The 20,444-nt window shown below is 37.5% G+C and overlaps 1 protein-coding gene across 1 annotated transcript in view; it reads left to right on the top strand.

Annotated features, from left to right (window-relative positions):
- The window catches only part of ZNF804B (zinc finger protein 804B), a 208,712-nt gene that overhangs the window by 38,750 nt on the left and 149,518 nt on the right, over positions 1-20,444 (top strand). The window contains exon 2 of the mRNA XM_061996613.1: positions 2,769-2,778. Coding sequence (XP_061852597.1) covers positions 2,769-2,778 — 10 coding nt within the window. The remainder of the gene's footprint in view (positions 1-2,768; positions 2,779-20,444) is intronic.

Raw genomic sequence — 20,444 nt, 5'->3', positions numbered from 1 at the left:
TTTGTTCTCACCCCTTAAGAAGTGACTACCATCTCCTTAGAGAATGTACCAAATCATAAATTTGGGATGTTCTGCAACACTCTAGAATATGTATGCGCAGTTCCATATCCTTGAGCAGATATCATTAAGAGGGTGGACAGACAGAAGTGAAAGTGAAAAGCACAAACTGCAACTTTATAGTTTGGCTAATAAATGTGTAATTGTAATATGACAGCTACCAGGAGAAACAAGAATTATATGCATACCTGGGAGGCAGCAAGAATGTGGTTAACTTCATTGCATTGATTGGGGTAAGACCGTCTTGGTACTGCATGTAAAATGTGTCAAAGGTAATGTGACTGGTTGTGATGGGACGTAATTCAATAAAGAGGCAGTTGAGATCAATAACAAGACAACTACCTGACACTGAGAAATTTTAAAAGCTTCATCCTTTAAGGCATTTAAAATTAGAGTAGGCAACATTGTGGGAAAAAAATCTATCTTGACAGGAGACATCTCTTTCCATTACTTTCTTTTTTAGAGCACCCACAAGTATTGCTGTAACACTTGGTTGCTGCAAGAAGTTCCAATCGTTTTTTAATCTGTAATTCATATGATTTTCTTGTATGTTCAGTCCTTTGTGTAGCCTGAGTACTTTTGTGATATGGCCTGTTGATAATGAGTTTTCTCCATCTAGGTAAGTAATTCCTAAGTGAACGCTATTTTTGGAGCTGCAACAGTATGTTTTAATACTTTTGTATCAGTGTATTTTCTTTATAAAATTTATAATATATGTTTTAATTTGTTTCCAGATTTTTTTTTTTTGTAAGCATGTCTGTTTTGTACTTAGAAGCACTGTGAAAAAGTCATCTTCCTTTCTTCTTTTTCTTTTTTTCTATGTAGGGAACTAACACATATAAGTTAGTAATATTTAAATGTCAACATGAACTACAACTTACTGAAAGGTAATAATTTACAGTAGTCCTATTTTAGGAATAACTGAAATATTTGGAATTCAGTAGTCTTAGAGTAATAGTTGGACTTAATGATCTCAAAGGTCTTTTCCAACCTATATGATTCTTTGATTCTATAGAGAAGTATGAGGATGGACAATTTCTCTTTATTTCCACTAGGTTTGAGAAAAAGAATCAATAATTTTATAATGTCTGTTTGATATGAATCTCTGACAACTTGCCTTAGCTCTGGAGATACTGGCAATAGAAAATAAATAGAAAATAAATCCCCAGATAGTTCTCTTATCCAGATAACATGAAGAAAAACAGAAGCAGTTATGGGGAGAGCTTGAATGTCAGAGGACTGTTGATATAGAGGGAAGGCAATGGTAGCATGAAAAAAGGAGGTTAAGGTGTGGGTAACAACTGGTTTGAGGAAATTCCCCCTTTAATTACCACACAATCTAAACTGCTGCTTAATGAAAGGATATTTTGAATACAAATGAAAATATGATAACCTTATGGCTTCTGTAAATACTGGGAACTTCCAAAGTACCAGATTTAACCTCAGGTTGGACAATTCCATCTTAGAAACCAAAGACTGCATCTACCACAGAAACAGCTGCACTGCTCTGAGCTTCAGCAGGCAGTGGAGCAACTTGCTATCCTCCTGGTCCTCAAGTCTCCTGCATCACCAGTCCACTCACTCTCAAGCCACGCTTGCAGCCATGCTCTTTTTGTGTGTTCAGCAACTTTTCCTTCAAGCCACTCTTGCTCCTTGGCCAAGTGTTCATCACAGCAAATTCTGTCTCTTATCTGTCCCCTCTGCTGAGTCCCTGTCCAGCCCCATTCAACCTGTTGAAAGGGAATCACAGAATCTCAGAAGGGACCTTGAATGATCATCTAGTCCAACCTCCCTGCCAGAGCAGGACCACCTACAGTAGGTCACACAGGAACTCATCCAGGTAGGTTTTGAATATCTCTAGAAACGGAGACTCAACCACCCATCTGAGCAGCCCATTCCAGTGCTTCATCACACTCATAGTGGAGCCTCTTATGTTCTAGCTTGCCCCATGTCCTATCATTGGACATCATTGAGAAGCAGTTCTGTTCTGAGTTTTAAAGATACATAATATCATTTCTTCCATATTTCTTAAATTTTACCCAGATGATCAGAATATTGCAATGATTCTTTACACAGCAGTGAAGCAATATAAGAAGATCAGATTTAGTATGGTAATTTTTAATACAACTAAAAAAGTTGGAGAGAGCTCACAAGTTTGTATGCTGATTCTAAAACATGTAGTTTAGAAAAATACATGTAAACAAAATTCAATTTATTCATTTCTCTTTCTGCCTTTTTTAATCAGTCCTGATTTTGCTGATGCCTTTTTTTTTTTTTTTTTTGGCAGGGGGATGTTTGTTTTATAGTTTTTCTTCTGGCATAGACTTTGCCTAGCTTACTGGTACCTAAAGAGTAAAAGAAGAACATATCTGTAATTTCTGAGTCTTAAACTTGAGTTCTGCCAGGTCTGTGCAGCATTATTTCTAATGTTGTAATAATTTCACTATGCTTAAGTGTCATGGTTTGACATAAAAGACATTTTTGGTTAGGGGGAGAAGGGGCTGTGAAGATGGCTGCTGTAAGAAGTTGCTTGAAACTCCCCAGCTCTGAGCCAGACCCACTTCTGGAGCTGACCCAACTGGACGCCTCCACAATCACTTTTTAAAAAGCCGGAAAAGGAGACTTCTTCCTGTTTTTTTCTTCTTTTGTCTCTCCTTCTCTGGCTGGTGGTGGTGCAAGGAGTGTGAAGAGAGAGAAGCAAGCATGCGGACTCCAAGGTCAGTGAGGAGGAGGTGTACTGGAGCAGAGACTCCCCTGCGTCCTTCAGAGAGGACTAGTGGATTTGTTTGTATTTTGCTAAAGACCCCACATCAATGGCAGAGACTTGTTTTGATAATGAACTCGTATCCGGGCAGAGACTCATTTTGCTCAGAACCCCGTGTCAGGGGCAGTGACTATGGCTGGAGGAGGCTGTTTCCCATGGGAGGGACCCAATATTCACAGGAGCTGTAACTGTGGAGAGGAATCCATGCCAAAGAAGCTCATTAAAATTATGCCCAGAAGAGTCCATGTCCCATGTGAGGGACCCTGTATCTGCAGAAACTGCAACCATGGTGAAGAATCCACTCCTGAGACATTCAATAAGGACTGTGTCCCACGTGAGGACACAGTCGTATAAGCAAAAGCCGCAGCTGCTGGGAAGAACCCACACCAGAGGAGTTCATTAATGACTGTGTCCCAGGGAAGGGAACCCATATCAGAGCAGGGGAGGAATGCAAGGAGTCATCCTCCTCTGAGAAGAGAGAAGCGGCACAGCCCATCTGTGAGAGACTGACCACATCCCCCATTCCCTGCCCCCCTGAGCCATTGAGGTGGGAGGAGGTAGAGAGATGGGGAGCCTGGGAAAAAAGGAAGGATAGGGGAGGGAGATCTTAAAGTGCTGGTTGTAATTTTCTCGTCATCCTAATCTCTTTTTGCTTTTTGTTCTGTTCTATTTCTTGTAGGTGGTAGAATAAATTTTCCTACTTTCCTCTCTAAGTCGAGTACTGGAGTCTGTTTTGCCTGGAACCGTAATTGGCAACGAGCTCTCCCTGCCCTTGTCTCAATCCACAACAACCTTGATAATCTTTTTACTCCCATTTTACTGGGGCCTCTACTGTCCTAATGAGGGTGGATGTGAATGGGGGGCACCGAGCGAAAGACTGTCGTGGTGATTTGTTGCTTGCTGGGCCAAACCACGACATTAGGTAATGAAAGGAATGACATATACTTGACATACTATGTTATTATTTTATACAATTACACTACCATATCTTCTGGTTCACTCCTGCTTGTAGAATCCAGTTCTCCCTTAGTTATATTTTTTTTGTGTGCTCAATTAACGTTTTCTTTTAGCTATGTTTATGTATGTCTTCCTGGACCTAAGATATATAATTGTACATTTTCTATGTTTCATTTCTTTAGATTAAGTTTTATTTTCTGTCTTCCTTCATTAAGCACTCTGCTGTGGGTGCCTTGTAGCTTGTTTTGGATCTGAATGCATTTCTGTTTCAGTAATATAATGTTTTTTATTGACATTAAAGTTTTCTGCAGATTTTTTCTGTAGAGTGGTTAATATGCTGGCCTCTTTTGTCTAAAGATTTGATTTCAGCCTAGAAGGGAATGTTTAGAGAAAAACAGGATTTCCTTCTTGCCAACCGTTTTGCTTAACTTTGACACTATCAAGGCAGGATGTTGTTTATCTTATATTAATAAGATGTGTTTGGGTATCAGTTGATAACAAATTATTGATAAAATTAGAAGCATAAGTTGAAGGAATAAGGTGAATCTTTATGACCCTTAATTAGAGCTCAATAAATATTGATATTATAATTAGATATAAACAGGTTTCTAACTCATGGTAATGCATGTGAGGCTCCAGATTTCCATGTTTGCTTTATAAGCTTTTACAAAAGCTGTATCTGAGAGTACTTTGTTAGCTCACAATTTTATCTTTGTTTAAACCTATGGATTTATTAATCCATGAAGGTGACTTTTTGTTCTCCTATTATTCTATCTGTGAAATCTGAAATGTTTCTTAAGACAAAGACCTGCTGGAAGGATTTACTGACAACTAGCAATGAACAAAGTTGTGAAGAGTTGTTCCAGGTAAGATCTTGTCTATACCGTCCATCAGGCAGATTTTCTATTTCACCTCTAAAAAAGAACTGTTACATAGAAAGTTGACCATTTTTCTGCTTTCCTGTTTCCATGATTCTTTCAAGGGACAGCAAAGGCAGAGGGGCAAAAATTCTGTCTTAAAATGGATTTTCCTCTCTTACATAGAAAAAACTATTGCAACTTCATGGTGAGAACTGTTGAATGTATTTTACACTATGTTTTTATTATTTTTCAATAATACAAAGCAAAAGATTTTTTAAAGACAAAACTATCAGTACACTGTAATATTTCACTGGTTTCATTTATTTATGACATTTAAGCCTGTTCAAATTTAATCACAAAAGGCTTTTGTTGTTGCTGGAGGGCGTTTTATTTTCCTTTTTTTTTTCTTCCTTTCCTTCCACCCCTATAAGTGAAAATCAGTAATGCTGGTTGTAAAACTTTTCACAGAATTTTCAAGGTTGGAAGACCTCTTTAATTTCACAAGTTCCAGCCTGTTTTACTAGCAAAAATGTTTAATAAACTTTTTTTTTTGTATTCTTTTAAATCCATTTTCTTTAAAAGCTAGGTATTTTCAAAGCTAGGGCTTTCAGAGATATGTAAAATGATTTTTATTAACTCTTCAGCTGAATTGGTTGTCAACTTTTTAAGTGCAAGGCACATGATTACTACAGGCGTTTTCCTGTGCTGCTTTCAGTGAATGTTTAATTCAGTCCCAAATAAACTAGTAAAACAGCTACTAATGTCTTTAAAGGCACTGTCATTTACATAAATTCTTAGAGGACAGCTGAGCCAGTATTGGCATAGATTTTTGAGAAAGAAAGAAACCAGAACAAACAAATCATGATCAAATTATAAAATTAATGGAGGAAAGGAGAGTAATAGAGGCAATATATTTACATTTTCATAGAACATTTGATGATGTCTTTCTCAAAAGCTTATTTTAAAAGACCTAATTTCAGGCTGCCTCCTGCATTTAAACTTAGGCATGTTGGAAATACACTGTTGGTTGTTAATGAATTGAAGTGTTCAGATGAGTGCCATAGGAGCTTTTCTTAGAATCATAGGATTGGAAGGGACTTTTAGAGATCATCTAGTCCAGCTTCATCCCAATACCTCTTGTCCTGTTGCTAGATACAATAGAAAAAAGGGATATCCCAACCTCCTGATACCCACCATTTACATATTTGTAAACATTAATTAAATCCCCCCTCAGTCTCCTCTTTTGTTTGATTTATTTCTACCTGCTCTCTGTATTGACCCCTTGAAAATGGGAGATGAAGCACTGGGGACTGCTGAGAGGGCAGAAGTCATAGTACAGTGCACTGCTTGCTGCATTAGCAAGCAGCTTCCCCTGCCCTGGTCTTTACTCAGCAAAGGGAAGGCATTCTGTGCTGCATCCTGGTAGTCCAGTGGATGGTGGGGGCTCCTGGCTGGTACAGAGTTGACATCTCTCTGGTGAGCCAGGTGAGGAAAAGAAAGGAAACCAGAGTGCTTTAGGTTATGGAGGACCAGTGCTATGTATGCAGGTAACAGGATGAAGGCATGAACCTTAGGGGAAGCTTTGAAGGAAAGGCAGGTTAGAGCAGTGCAAGTGTTGAGTAGGAAGCCCAGGGAGCTCCATAGGGAGGGGAATGTTGCTGAGAACAGTGGAAAGAGGATGCTGACAGTCCTTTACAGAGCCTATCATTAGACTGCATGAGTGAGACAGAAGAGGAGGGAGATCTCTTGTGTGCATGGTGTCTGTAAATGGGCCTAAGCTTAAATGAACAATAAATAAGTTATGGCAGATGATTTATACATGTCAAATTACCCTGGGAAAATAGTAGTGAATACCTGATGGTCAGTGCTTATTGTCCCGGTTTAGGCCCATCAGGGAACAAAAGACCATGATTAGCCTCAAATACCAAAGACCTGAGGATTGCTAAAGAGCAGGGAGAGCTTAATTGCCCCTTAAGGTCCAGGAGAAAACAGACCAAGCTACTTGGCTTGGGGAAGAAAACAGAAAAAAATTTAATGCAACACCAAATAAAGCATAACCATAAAACCCCAAAAGATAACAAACATAAAACAACACAGAGTGATACAACAATGAAGAGTCCGACCAGCCCTTTAAGACCACCTTCTCCCCACTCCTCCCCTCTTCCCGGGCTCAGAGCCCTGATCCCAGTGTTTTTACCTCCTCCCCCCCGAACAGCTCAGGGAGGCAGGGAGTGGGGTTTTCAATCAGTCTGTTCTTCATAGCTTCTGCTGTTTGTCTGTCCTCAGGGCAGATGGGCTCCTCCGTGTATGTCCGTGGGGTACCTCACACACACACGGCAGCTCTGCACAGGTTGCTCCGACATGCATTTATCCCAAAAGCTGCAGCTTCTTTCTGCCTCTTGTGTGGATCTGCTCTGCAGCACACAGGCTCTCCAGCACGGCCTGGGCCATGGCCATCTCCCCACACATTCCCTCGCCCGTCCAGGTGCACTCACACGGAGCTGCTGGTGGCTCTCAGTCCTGCCATTGCCCTTCATGGGTTGCAGGGGTACAGCTGCATTCTCACTATGGCTTGCAATGGGGTCTCTGGTCTGGTGCTCCTCCTTCCTTCCTCCTTCTCTGACTGTGGGGTCCGTGTGGTCGCCTCCATCTTGTATCACTCTTACACCTCCTGCCAGCACTTCAAATTCCCGTTCCTAAATAGTGATGGCAGAGGCACCAGATTGGCCCAGCCGGGCCGGAGGTGGGTGTGAACCCAGGAGCCAACGGAGAGTCCACAAACTCTTTACCAGGTCTTCACTGCAACCCCCTCCCCCTGTTACCAAGCAAAAGCTGCTCCTTGCTAAACCATGACACTTTATATAAAGTTAGTAAAAGGCATACGTAATCAACCAAGCCTTCAAGGTATGGTTTTAAGTCCCAATTGTTGCCAACTGGTGGCTGTCCAGCATGCAGGAAATGTTCCATCCAGATAATCAGACAGAGCAACCCCTAAAACATTGCACTTAGAGGCAGATCTATAGCTTAAATGTTCTCTAAGTAGGGAAATGAGTGCTCAGAAGAGGAAACTAGGTATTAGGAAAGGATGCTATTTGGATATGGATGTCTAGTCACAAGTACTGTAAATGCTGCTAGGAGTTCCATCAATAATCACATCCAATTTTACTGCACTATTTACTATTGTTTCACATTTAAGTCTGGGACAAGTGGTGTTGATGACCAGGAAAGGGCAAAAGTAGGTGGAATATACTTCAAGTCCTATTCAAGATCTATAAAAAGGTATATTAGGCCTTCCTCACAAAACTTTAGATCAACATCAGCAACTGAGAGGAATAAATGATAAATTCAGAGTTTTAAAGCAAAGGTGCAATATGCAGCTGAATAAAGAGCCAAACAGCTTTTCCATGTATTGTGATCTAACCTGCAGTTGACAAGTCTCATAAAGCAGAGGAAGGCTGTTTCAGAGAAAATTTTTATAGTTATACAAAAATGAAACAGTTATTGGTTACTTCTTCTTCTTTGAGCACCTGTAAAATCAGTTGGGATTAAAAATCCCTGAAATATTTATTGATCATCATAAATGTGTTATTTCTCTCCTTTTGTCCATCTAAAAGGAGCAAGACTGAAAACATCAACCTTCAGAGATCTGAAGAACAGAATACATAGAGGGAGACAAAGGTTTCCAGGGAGCTGTCCTTTCTTAAGTGGGTTCAAGTTTGAAGTTCTATAAGCTTGAATGCAATTAGAAATTATTTTCTAAAATATTACTTCTTTTACAGTCTACCATTGAAATTCTTGGCTATTTTTCAGACACAGCAGCTGCATGTTGTGTGCAAAGACTTTATACTGGTTTGCTGATAGAGCTTCAGTTCTTTTTTAGCAAGTGCTTAGTTAGAATCATAGAATCATAGAATGGTAGGGGTTGGAAGGGACCTTTAGAGATCATCTAGTCCAACCCCCGGTTCTAGAGATCTAAGGATCATCTAGTCCAACTCCTAGTTCTAAAAGACTGAACTTTAACTACATTGTCCATATTTTACTACAGACAGAAAATGCAGAATGTGAGCTAAAGTAAAAATTGAAATTGAGATGACATCAAAGATTGTGCCGTTGTTGTTTTAAAATTTACATGAAAGCACAAGACAGTTAGTCACAAAGAACTCAATATAATTGACGTAATTGTTTATAATATAAACTTTTTACTTAAAAAAATCATGTATTTCTGGAGTAGATTAGGAGAAATAAACAGGAAAATCTTCAAGTGAGAAGTGAAAGGCAAAAGCATACATGATTCACAAAGTGCTATAGTGTTCATTGCACGGCATCATTGATGTAGATGTCTTCTAGCTAAGCTCATTTCTTAGGTTGCCTGTGTAGTTGGTGAAAAGAACAACTTTAAGGGCCTAAATCTACTTAATTTGTTCATCTCCTACATGAAATTAATTTCATCTCAGATAACATGATTGTATTTACTACATGTTTGATAACTACAGTGAATCCATTGGGGGTGGCAGGGTAAGCTGGAAATCTGGATTGTATAAATATACTCCTGATGAATTGATGAATTCCAACCCAATCTCTTTTTTTTTTTGGGTTTTTTTTTGTTTTCTTCTCGGTCTTTTTTTTTTTTTTAAACCACTTTAATACTTCTCTAATCTATGTCATTACCCGCAACATTTCTGTGAGGCTAGGCTATAAGGAATCTGGTTCTTCACCGACCTTCTGCACTTTAGATATTATTTATAGCATTTGTTCAAAGACAACATTAAGTGCTAATGTTTGTTCTTATGCACAGTCTTACTGTCTGTAAATTTGAGCAAGATTTGTGTGGGGATCTGTGAAAGTTGTCTTAGAGAGCTGTGAGATACTATTTGAGCTTTTTATCTGCTTTCAGAAGGTGCACATATGAAACTTAAGTACCGAATACCCTGTGACAGTGGGATAACTCCCTGTCCCCATGCAGATCATCTGCTGTTTGAGTTCAGATCTTCTGGATAGCTCAGGACTTGTGTCATGAGACTCGGTCAAGCAATCTTATTTTTTTTCTTTTTGCATTACATACGAGTTCTTTATGAATTTGTTTTTCACAACTGCTTTTCTTATGGGTCGGTTGTTTTGTGTATGATGATTGTCATGCAAAATAAAAGCACTTCAGATAGCAATTTTCAATGTTTTCCCTGGAAGATTGTCTTGCTTTTGAATTAAAAATCTTTATTTGCAAGTTTTTTCCATTTATCATACAGTTGGCTTTGTCATGCTGATAAACTTTAAGAAATTTACATCTCCATGAAATTTCAGACAGTAATTTTCATTTGCTTTTAAATTCTGAATCTGCTTTTAAATACCAATGTTTTATATAAATTACACACAGTGATGGAAGTAAAGAAGATTTCAGACAAAGTGATTTTCTCTTACATGTGTAACTAAAAAGTTACTAAAAAGTTGTGATTAAAGTCCAAAGAGACACAGGAATGTAAAAGTGGAATAGATAAGCAGAAGCTCATGCATCATTCAATGACATGATCAGATTTTGAGTCCTGTTATTTGTGGAGAAGAATGTAGGTTTCTGGTCTTTTATGTCCTGGAAAAGACAGCAACCAAACTTGAATACAGTAAGAACTATCTCATGTGGTCCTCAGCTCCCATAGTCAGTGATAAAGACTGAAAGTTTTCACTAGGGCTGTTCAGTTGTCATTAATAACATTATAGTGAAATTTCCTATTTCTCCTGCAATGTGTCCTCTCTGGAGTTTAGTACAGCCTCTATCCCTGGCCTTCTGCACAGGTACAGGTACACTGAGACTTCTACAGAGACAATTTGCGGTGCTGTGAATAAAAAAGGATAAATGGCATCATGTGTGTTATTTTCTTCATGTTTTATAGTACAATGCTGAGCTTAGTATTAAAAGGTAGACATTTGTTTGTAGCTATGATTGCACAGTAGCATTGTTCTGAACTAATCATTTCCTGTACTAAACTAGGGGAAACAATAGGGATTCAGTTAGTATGTCATAATTTTAGGAAAAAAGCATTTACCTGAGTTTTAGTTGCCATTTAGTTGTCATTTTAGTGTGCTTATATTTGGGGATTTGCAAAAAATTATGTGTAAAATTGGTTAAATATGCTTTTAGAAATCTTTAAAATGCCTATTAGTTTCCTCAGTTAAAAAGCATATTACATGCATCTTTGGAATCCTTGAACACCCGATTTCTGCCAAAGGCAAGATTCATGGTTAAGTTATAGTATGCTGAAATGGGAGATTGTAATGGAAATGCATATGCATGCTTATCAGTTGTGACTACAAAAGGCATACAAAATGAATTATTAAGAAGCCAAGAAAAAAAAAATAGCTCACTGACTAAACAACACGTAATATTTCTCACTGAACCTTGTTGCATATTGCTAACTGAGCTGGTTGCTTATTGAATTGGCCATATTGTTCCTTAGGTGGTAAACTGTACAGATCCCCTTGGCTTAGTGGTTAAAAAATATAGTTGGAAGAGTTAGCTTGTGGTAAGCACACTCTAAATCAATCTAGATAGGAGGAATCAATCATTAATTTTTAAAGTATGTTTGGAAGTTATGAAAATTGAATGTCTAACATTTCTAACTTTTTATTCAAAGACCAGTAAAATATATTATTTGAAAATTAATCTTCTTTGTGCAATGAGTGCTAGAAATCTCACTCAGTATCTTAATTTGTGTCTAAAATAATTTATCTAAAATACCAGACCATCTTTTACATGTAACATATTTGAAGTGTTCACTCAAAACCCCTAAGCCTACAAAATGACAGACAACTATGTTAGAGTTGCAATTCCACCCACAATTTGAGACAGTGCAAGAGAAGTGATGACTAGATGCCTGTCCTTTGGATCTCTTCCTTGACAAGTAAAATTTCCTTCCTTCCTTCCTTCCTTCCTTCCTTCCTTCCTTCCTTCCTTCCTTCCTTCCTCCCTCCCTCCTATTAATATCTTTTGCCGTCATGTCTCCCCCCATTCTTCCATCCGCAGCAGCACAGCTGACAATGCAGATTTACAAATCTGAACTGTATTTCTGCTGGCTATGAAGTGTAGAAACACAGACTCTGCAAAAGGCATGACCCCTGGAGTAAGATTTTTGCCTGCCGTCTTTCCTCCCAAGTAATGTCCATATTGAACTTCCAGGACTAATATCCTGAAGAAAGGTGCTATTTCTACAGATGTGGCGTTGACCTTCTTGCCCTACAGAGGACAGACCACTCAAAACTAATAGCCATTATACCTGCTAGTGCTGCATGCTAAGTGCATACCGAGTTGTTTCCTAATGGCCATGCTGCCGTAAGAGTCTTTCCAGTAAGGATGTGTATAATTGAGTCATATATCATGAAATGGCACAGGGGTGATACTTGTTCTTGGGGAAGATGCAGTGTTTTTCCTTGAAAGCTCATCTGGTTACATCTCTGAGGATATGCTAGGTGGATGATGAGTAAAAAATCTGGGTACCACATTCTGTGTTACCTTTTCTTGCAATATTACATATCAATAATCTGTGTTTCTCCTAGAGCTCCACCTATGAAATCAGGTTATTTTCTGAGAAGCCAAACTTCCATAGAAAGTAAATAACCCTTCCTATTGTGGAAAAAGCTTGGAAGTAAGAATTGTATAATCTCTTTCTTGAGAAGCTAGTGGACAGAATTGATAATTATCTTTAAATCTCATTATTTTTAGGCCTACTTTTTATGAGTTGGGGGAACTTGATAATGTTTTTGAACACAGAGGACTGGCAATGTTGCAGTCTCTCAATTCTTCAGAATCTCTTGAGGTCTGTAGAGAGATAATATTGCATTACTTCTGCAGAAGCTATATGGGTTTTTAAGCTCTGTGTCATAATCCATGTCAATGTTTGAGGTTTAGTGATATATGTTGTCTTGTTGTACAAGCTTTATTGATAGCTATTCTGTGAAACTCAATTTACCCCTATCTAATATGTGGTACAAAATGTAGTTACTTTGAAGAGCACAAAGGAACTTGTATGCAGTTGGTCTGGGAGTAGTTGGCATTATATGGTATTTGTGATTTTTATTTATCATCTAATAATAATATAGCATAATTGAGTAACAGTAATTTCTAAAATAACGAGATTTTGTTAAGCATGTTAAGATTTATGTCAAGAATGCTAGACCTTCATCACTTGTAGTTTTAATAATGAGCTTTTTCACTGTGATTACTGTTCTATTGGCTAAATAGAAATAAGAAAAATTATTTTTCTTCCTTTTGACCACTTTTAGTTCTCTGTATCATTTTCTGTCCATATTGGTAAAAGAAAAATTGCTTTCTACTGAAGGAGTAGTGCACAGGAATGAAGAGTTTGACTAGTTTTAACAGTTCAGATGTCATGGAGCTTACTTTGCTGTGTGCAATAGCTGGACACTGACTGCAAAATGTACACCTATGTCTTTACCCTCTGAGATAAAAATAGCCGTTCAAGTCAACTTGTATCTTAGTGTGCACTTCTGTAGCTTCTTGAATCTCTTTGTCTCTGGTCCTTTTGTGAACCAGCAAAAACAATCACCTGTGTGGGCAAAATCCTGCCCAGGTGAGCACTGAATGTATATAAACTAGCCTTGGGCCAGCTTCAGTCATTAAGATGCTACCCCAGTACCTGATGATTATCTATGTGATATGTAAATCACAGTAAAAATAGGGCCTGATATTTAAAAGGTCAAACATGCAAGTGTCCATGCGAAGATATATGTGAATTCTCTTTTGTAGCTTAATGATCTTTTGCTAAAGATCTCCTGCACAAATAATCAATTTGATAAATTAATGGCCGATTGACTGCAATCATGGGCATTTTGTATGCAAAGTAAATGTGTAAACGTGCATAGATTTTCTGTCCATGCATTTTCTGCCATGCCTCACGGAAACCAGACAATTTTATTTCTCTTATATTCAGAGTTTTGAAGCAGTTTATGCCTTGCAATTCAAGGCACTTATAAAGGAGATTATAAAATTTTAAAGACCATAAAAACCATATCAGAATGGCATGAAATAGAATTAAAACAATTGATTGAAAATGTTTTTTTCTTATATCTTCTACTTCATCGTTAACATCATTATTCATATCATCTGTTAAAAATGAACAAAGACTGATATGCATCTTCAAACAGCAGAAAACAGGCTCTGAATTCTACTTATTTTTACTTTCAAGAAGTTAAGGTCTGACTGCAGATTGGTTTGTAGATTTCACTGAACTACCTTTCCTTTTCTGTAGGAATGCAGGTGAGTAGAAGCAAGCTTTAAAGACATAAGGAAAGTTTAATACTCTGTAGGTTGCAATAGGATTCCTTTTATTTAAAAATCAGGTCAGGTGAAGTCTATCTGCAGATATTTCTGTTTGACTAGCAGTGTTTCTTTTTTTTTCCCAATTATTTTTATATCAGTTGGATATCATATACATCAGATGTAGATTGTAGAAGAATCTTTAATATAGAATGAGTTCAAGACACAGTATATGTTTTAATATATCTTTCTGAGAATGAATCAGATTTACATACTTACTCAAATGTTATTTCCAATAGTTAAGTTTCCTCTAGGAATATGTCTAGACTTCCTGACATATAGGAATTACTTGTAAAATAATTAAATACATTTACTTATTGTCAAGGCACTTGACAAATCATGCTACTTGGCATGATTTTTCCATACAGTCCAGCTATCTAAGACGAAAAGGGGCTGAAGTCCTTGGGGATTTTTCTTTTTCCTATGTCTGCATTTTTTAAAAAAAAGTCCGATTAGAATTGGAGAATTTCTTTCACGGACAGAAAATTCAAAGAAGTAAAAATTACATGATGATCTAGATTGGTCTAAACATGAAGCAAGACACTTTTTACATGTCAAATTAAACCTTACATGTTTATGCCTAAATAATTTTTGCAGGATGTACATTACTTTACATAAAAATCTTGAGAAATTTATGTTTTGATTCAACACAAACTAAATTTTTTCCCCATTTTTTTTTTCTTTCACAATGAATGAGGAGAATACTGTTTACAAGCTTTAAGCTGATTTTCTTCTGGTTGTTGCAGGTAAACCAGACTAGAAAATCTTCAAAAATTGCTTAAACAAATTTCAGGATCAGGAGTTTATTTTTTCATTTTTTGACTTGCCAAGATGTGCCACTCAACATACTTGAATATGCTCTTGCTAACTTTGTTAATTTTTACATAACAAAAGTGATCAGATATAATTTGAGTCAATAAACATGGAAGAGTTTATTGCAATGTATGAAAACCATGTATGATGATCCACAGCATAAAATATTGTTTATAGCAGAAATATCATGATTCATAAGCTTTGTTTTTCTTGTCCACCTAAAAAAAGTTATGTAATGATGTATATTCAGTTGTAGAATTTCAATTTAATATGGTTTATGTTACAGAATCATAGAATATCTTGAGTTCAAAGGGACCCGTTAAAGGTCACTGAGTCTAACTCCTCACTTCTTACAGGACTATCTGAAAATATGAGCTGGTTTTGAGCTATTATTTTATCTGTAAATATGACTTCATGTATTAATTTTTTTACAAATTCATATATAAAACCTTAAGGGAAATTCACATTATCTTTTCTCTGGTTGATATATCTGATATTTGGTAGATATACTTACCTGCTTGTGCATAGGTTTTATTTGGTCCTTATCAAACTAATAAAAAACTTTTACATGTTTTGCTATCATGTAGCAGTTTCACTTTCCTGTTTTCATCACTTTTGTTTGAGCTATGAACAAGTGAAGCAGCTTTGAAAAATAAAGAGGCGGAATTAGATGGAAAACAGCAGTGGGGAAGCTGACCAGACCACATAAAGCACAGATTCTTACTATGTGATGTGAAGAAATAACAAGCATCTGAATACAATCTAGTCTGGAAAAGGCATCCTGGGATGCATCAAGAAGAGTGTGGCCAGCAGGTCAAGGGAGGTTCTTCACCCCCTCTACTCTGCCCTGGTGAGGCCTCATCTGGAGTCCTGTGTTCAGTTCTGGACTTCCCAGCTCAAGAGGGACAGGGAGCTTCTGGAGAGAGTCCTTCTGCAGAAGCACAGAGATGATCAGAGTACTGGAACATCTTCCCAATGAGGAAAGGCTGCAGGAACTTGGACTGTTTAGTCTAAAAAAGAGGAGACTGCAGGGAGGTCTCATTAATATTTACAAATATCTAAATGGTAGATGTTAGGAGATTTTTTTCTATTGTATCTAGTGACAGGACAAGGGGTAATGGAAAGAAGCTGGAACTCAAGAAGTTCCAGTTAAACAAAAGTAAAATCTATTTCACTGTTGAGGTGATGGAGCAGTGGCACAGGCTGCCCAGGGAGGTTGTAGAGTCTCCTTCCTTGGAGGTCTTCAAACCTGCCTGGATATGTTGTGTGTGACGTGATCTAGGTGGACCTGCTTTGGCAGGGGAATTGGACTACATCATCTCTAAAGATCCCTTTCAACCCCTACCATTCTATGATTCTATGAAAACATGATTGCAAAAATAGTAGCTGGCTCTTATTCAGATCTTGGTGTTCTCTCATGACTTAAAATTAATGCACTGCTATAATCAATTGCTTTATCAAGCTGCAAATCCTGTTATTACATACTCTAATCTAGATGTAGTTTCCCAGGATGCTTCCTCTTCTTATTTGCTTCTCTGTTCAGAAATACTTCTGCTTTATTTTCTTTCAAGGCCCTTAACATTGTCCATTGTCAGCACCTTGATTCTTTTTTCAAATCAGTTTTCATAAGCATCTTTATTTCTAAAGGCATATTTCCTCTTAATATTTATTCATCCAATTCTTGTTTACTGATATTATATATATTAAATACAGAAATAAATGTTATATAGTCACTCATTCTTTGTAACTGTTTCTAGATCTTTTAAGCTTGGTACTCAGTAATTTAACTGGCTGCAGACATAAATATTCAAGTGCATTTTCTCTTTAACTGCAGATGACTGAATGTATGTAATATTTTTTCTATGTCATTTTGTAAGTTACCTCTCAAATCTTTCCACTACTTGAAGTATAAAAAGTAGTTGTGACAATTAAACCATTGTGAAGAAGTCCATCAAAGAAGAGCTAATATTATGATATAATAATTAAAATTGTGTCCAAATTTGTTACTGTTGTGGAACATATGTAAGAGCTGTTTCATCTTTGCTAAACAATAGTACAAACATCAGAGAATTATCCTTTCAGAGTTAAGGAAAAGGATTTATTAGTTCATAAGCTGTGAAATGCTAAGTGTTCTTCCTTAAGTGTGAATGAAAAAGAAAAGGTATCAACTGTCTGGGCTGTCTACCGTTTTTGCTTTTGAGTTTTATTGCCATGTGAAAAGATTATGCTCTCAGTCCTTGCATCTGAAAACCAGCTATAAAGGGACACAGCAACCCTTTCACCTTGTGTTTCCACTCCTCCAAATCAAACTGGCTCCAAATGTCAGTGCCTCCAAAATAAGTCAGTCTTTTCTTGGTTCTTCAAGAGACATCCCGTTCAAAGTATGATCAGTTTACCTGAATCCTGAACATAAAAAAGTGTTTCAGGAATCTGAGATTTAGCATTTAAAATTTATATGAAAGCCAGCCTTAACAAGCCCCAGAAAATCAGCAACAATATTCAAAAGTGTGCACTAATTACATAATTTCAGTTAAGACATTTTAATGCTGGATTATATTAAGCAAACCGTTAAAGACATCTTTTTCATATACTTTCTACTTTTGACTTCAATTCTGTATCTGAACCGTGGGGTTTTTTTTGTTTTAAATATTTGATTTTTTTTGAGGGGGAGGGGGTGTTAATATATATATTAGATTTTCCTGAGTATATAATATCTCAGCCTGAGGTGATTTGATTGTCCTACTACCACACTTGAAGGGTAGAATATTTCCTGACAGAAAACTGCATTAACATGGAGTTAGGAGTGTTTACTTTACATATATAACACCCTTAAAGTGAAAGCAGTATAATAGTGTGTGATACTTGTAATGATTTGAAGAAATGAGATATCTAACTTCAAGGAAACTTTTATGAAGTGTTAGCTTTGAAGCCCATCTGCACCTTGGCAAGAAAAAACACTACACTACAGCTGCGTGTTGCACTGTGTTAGGAGATACTTTGCAAAATAACACCAGTGTATGGTGACCATCTTTTTTTTAATCTACAGTTGTTTTACTATCTCTGAGCATCATCACTTGTCAAAAGGGAGTTGACAGAGGAAACACAATCCAGGTATTTAAGGGCCATTCTTGCACTTTATGATGTGCCATCATGCCATCCAGGCTGGAGCAGGAGGAGCAGTGCCCTGCAGATCCCTGCCCCTGTTCTCCTCCCAGAACACAAACACAACAGCACAACACAAATCTCCTTAAAACTGTTCATGTGCCACAATAAAGTGGAAGAATATACCTATGGGAGCAGCACAAATGAGGTTGTCTTTGACACCACATGGCTGTACTTAAACTTCTTGAACTATTGACTTGAAGTACTGTAGTATATCTGGTCTTGGTGTGGTCATTTTTAATACCCTCACGGTTTAATTTCTTCATGTACAGTCTCTAAGCTTTCAATACAAATATACAGTTACAACTGCATGGTTACTATCATTAAGACTTTGATGACCTGCCGTTTTTAGTTGTATACATTTCAATATATTATTGCTACACTGTTTTGATCTTTTTTACCTCCATGTCTCTTTTCATGAAGATTATAGGAAATTAATTGCTTTGGCACCTTTACTACTGTGTCAGACTTTGTTGAACTTAATCTCTGAGTTTAGACTTGCTGCTAACAGACAAAAAGTTAGATTATATATGATAGTGTAAATTAGCCTCCATTAGGAAACCAAACTAAAAATCTATATTGAAAATACATTCAGGTTGTAAAAAAAGGCACTCAGGAAAAGGACACAGTGGTAAAAAGATTGCTGAGGAATCCACAGAAGAAAGTGGATATTTTCTCCAGTCATTCAAATCTGAGCTTCTCTTAATGTAAATAACAGGATGAAGAAGAGGGAGGGTGTGGGTAATGTTATAAGGAACCACTTAATTAGGAAAAACTTCACTACAAATTAACCTACTAGCTTCAGGTTTCTGGTCCACTGTGAAAGTTATGCTGAAATCAACCTTTTTTTTTTTTTTTTTTTCCCCAGTGTTAGAGTGGATCCACAACACCACAAACACTTGGCCCATATTTGACTTGACATTAGTCCCATGTCTCTGAGACCAACTAGGTGCATAAACTTAAGCATATGCATAATTGTTTGCACTTCTGGGTCTAAGTAATCTTTTGAAAAAATGCTAATTCTAAATTATTGCAACATTTTACTTTGCCTTTGAATAATCTTTCAGTGAGTTCAAAGACTGCGGAACACAAAGCAGAGAAAGAAAGCGTTGGGATTAAACTCTGCAGCCGCAGCACAAAGTTATACATGTTGTTATTTAGTCTTTGCTGCAAGTTTCAACTGTTGTTGAATGTTAGGTTTCCTGGATGAAATTTTAAAGAAAGCTAAGCCTGTTTCCAAGAAAAGGGATGAAATGTTCTTTCTGAACTTCTAGGATTGTTGAAGGGCCTATGGGGACACTGTGAAGTCCTTTCTACTGACTATCAAAAGGTACCTATGAGAGGCTTTGACTTCCTAGCAAAAACTGTCAGCTGTCCCTGATCAGAGCAGCTTTGTGGCTTTTGTCCCAGCTGCCTCCTGAATAGGGAGGGTGGAGTGTGCTTACAGCTGGCTATGAATAGTGGCCAATATGAAAGCCAGACTTTCTCACACTTCTCAGCATACAGATAACAGATGCAGGAGTGTGTACGGAGGATGGTAGAAATTGTTCCTGTTCTTGGTGGCGGTCAGGGTCACCAGTGCCCACATGAGTGAGTGGCACAGCAGAGTGCCTAACCTACATTGAACTCTGGAATGAGGATATAGCCCTTAGGTCTGGGGCTGTGGGGATACCTAATACCTTGGGCATGGAGGCTCAAGTTGTTTCTTCTTGATCCTGTTGGTGATGGGCAAGGGCTGCAGGAGATCTTGAAAGCTAACAACAGGCTGTGCAGCTGCTGTTGACAGCAGACATTTGGAGTGCATGATTGTGGGGCTATCTTTGAGGATGAAGGACTGCTAGGAAGAGACAGGACTGATAATCTTTGTGGGGGGTGCTTCTGAGACTCAAGAAATGTCACTCATTAAAAACAGTTAACAGGCATTACCTGTGACCAGCCTCACTTGACCTCTGGGAAGCTGATAGAGCAAATAATTCTGGAGACTATTTTCAAACATAGGAAAGACAGGAAAATGATGGGGAGTAATGAGTATAGATTTATGAAGGGCAAGTAATGCTTAACCAATCTGATAGGTGACTGGGATTGGTGGATGAAGGAAGAGTAGTTGATGATTTTTATCTTGGGTTCAGCTAGACTTTTAGCATCCTCATAAACAAGCTGATCAAGTACAGGCTAGATAAATGGACAATATTTCTATGTATTTATAGTTTTGGTAAATATGAGCAAGTACACTGTGATACTTTCACAGTATTGAAATTTTTTGTGTGGGACCTGGATTTTCAGTGATCCTTCTGCACCGTATTGTTTTATTGGCTCTGCTTTAGTAGGAATTTTGGGAATACAAATAAATCTTGTAGCATGTTATTTCCTTTGGTTATTACTTTTCCTTTGTTATTACCTATTCTCAAAGATATTCCCTACTCTAAGGTGTACCTGTGGAATATTGCTGACTTTGGGCCTCATACAGATTCAAGTATGGAGCAGATTTCTGCCCTTGTCTAACGACACA

This window comes from Colius striatus, chromosome 5 (assembly GCF_028858725.1).
Source record: "Colius striatus isolate bColStr4 chromosome 5, bColStr4.1.hap1, whole genome shotgun sequence".
In the NCBI taxonomy this organism is placed as follows: domain Eukaryota; kingdom Metazoa; phylum Chordata; class Aves; order Coliiformes; family Coliidae; genus Colius; species Colius striatus.
Note: the sequence above shows the minus strand (reverse complement) of the source record. Positions and strands in the feature narration are given on the sequence as shown.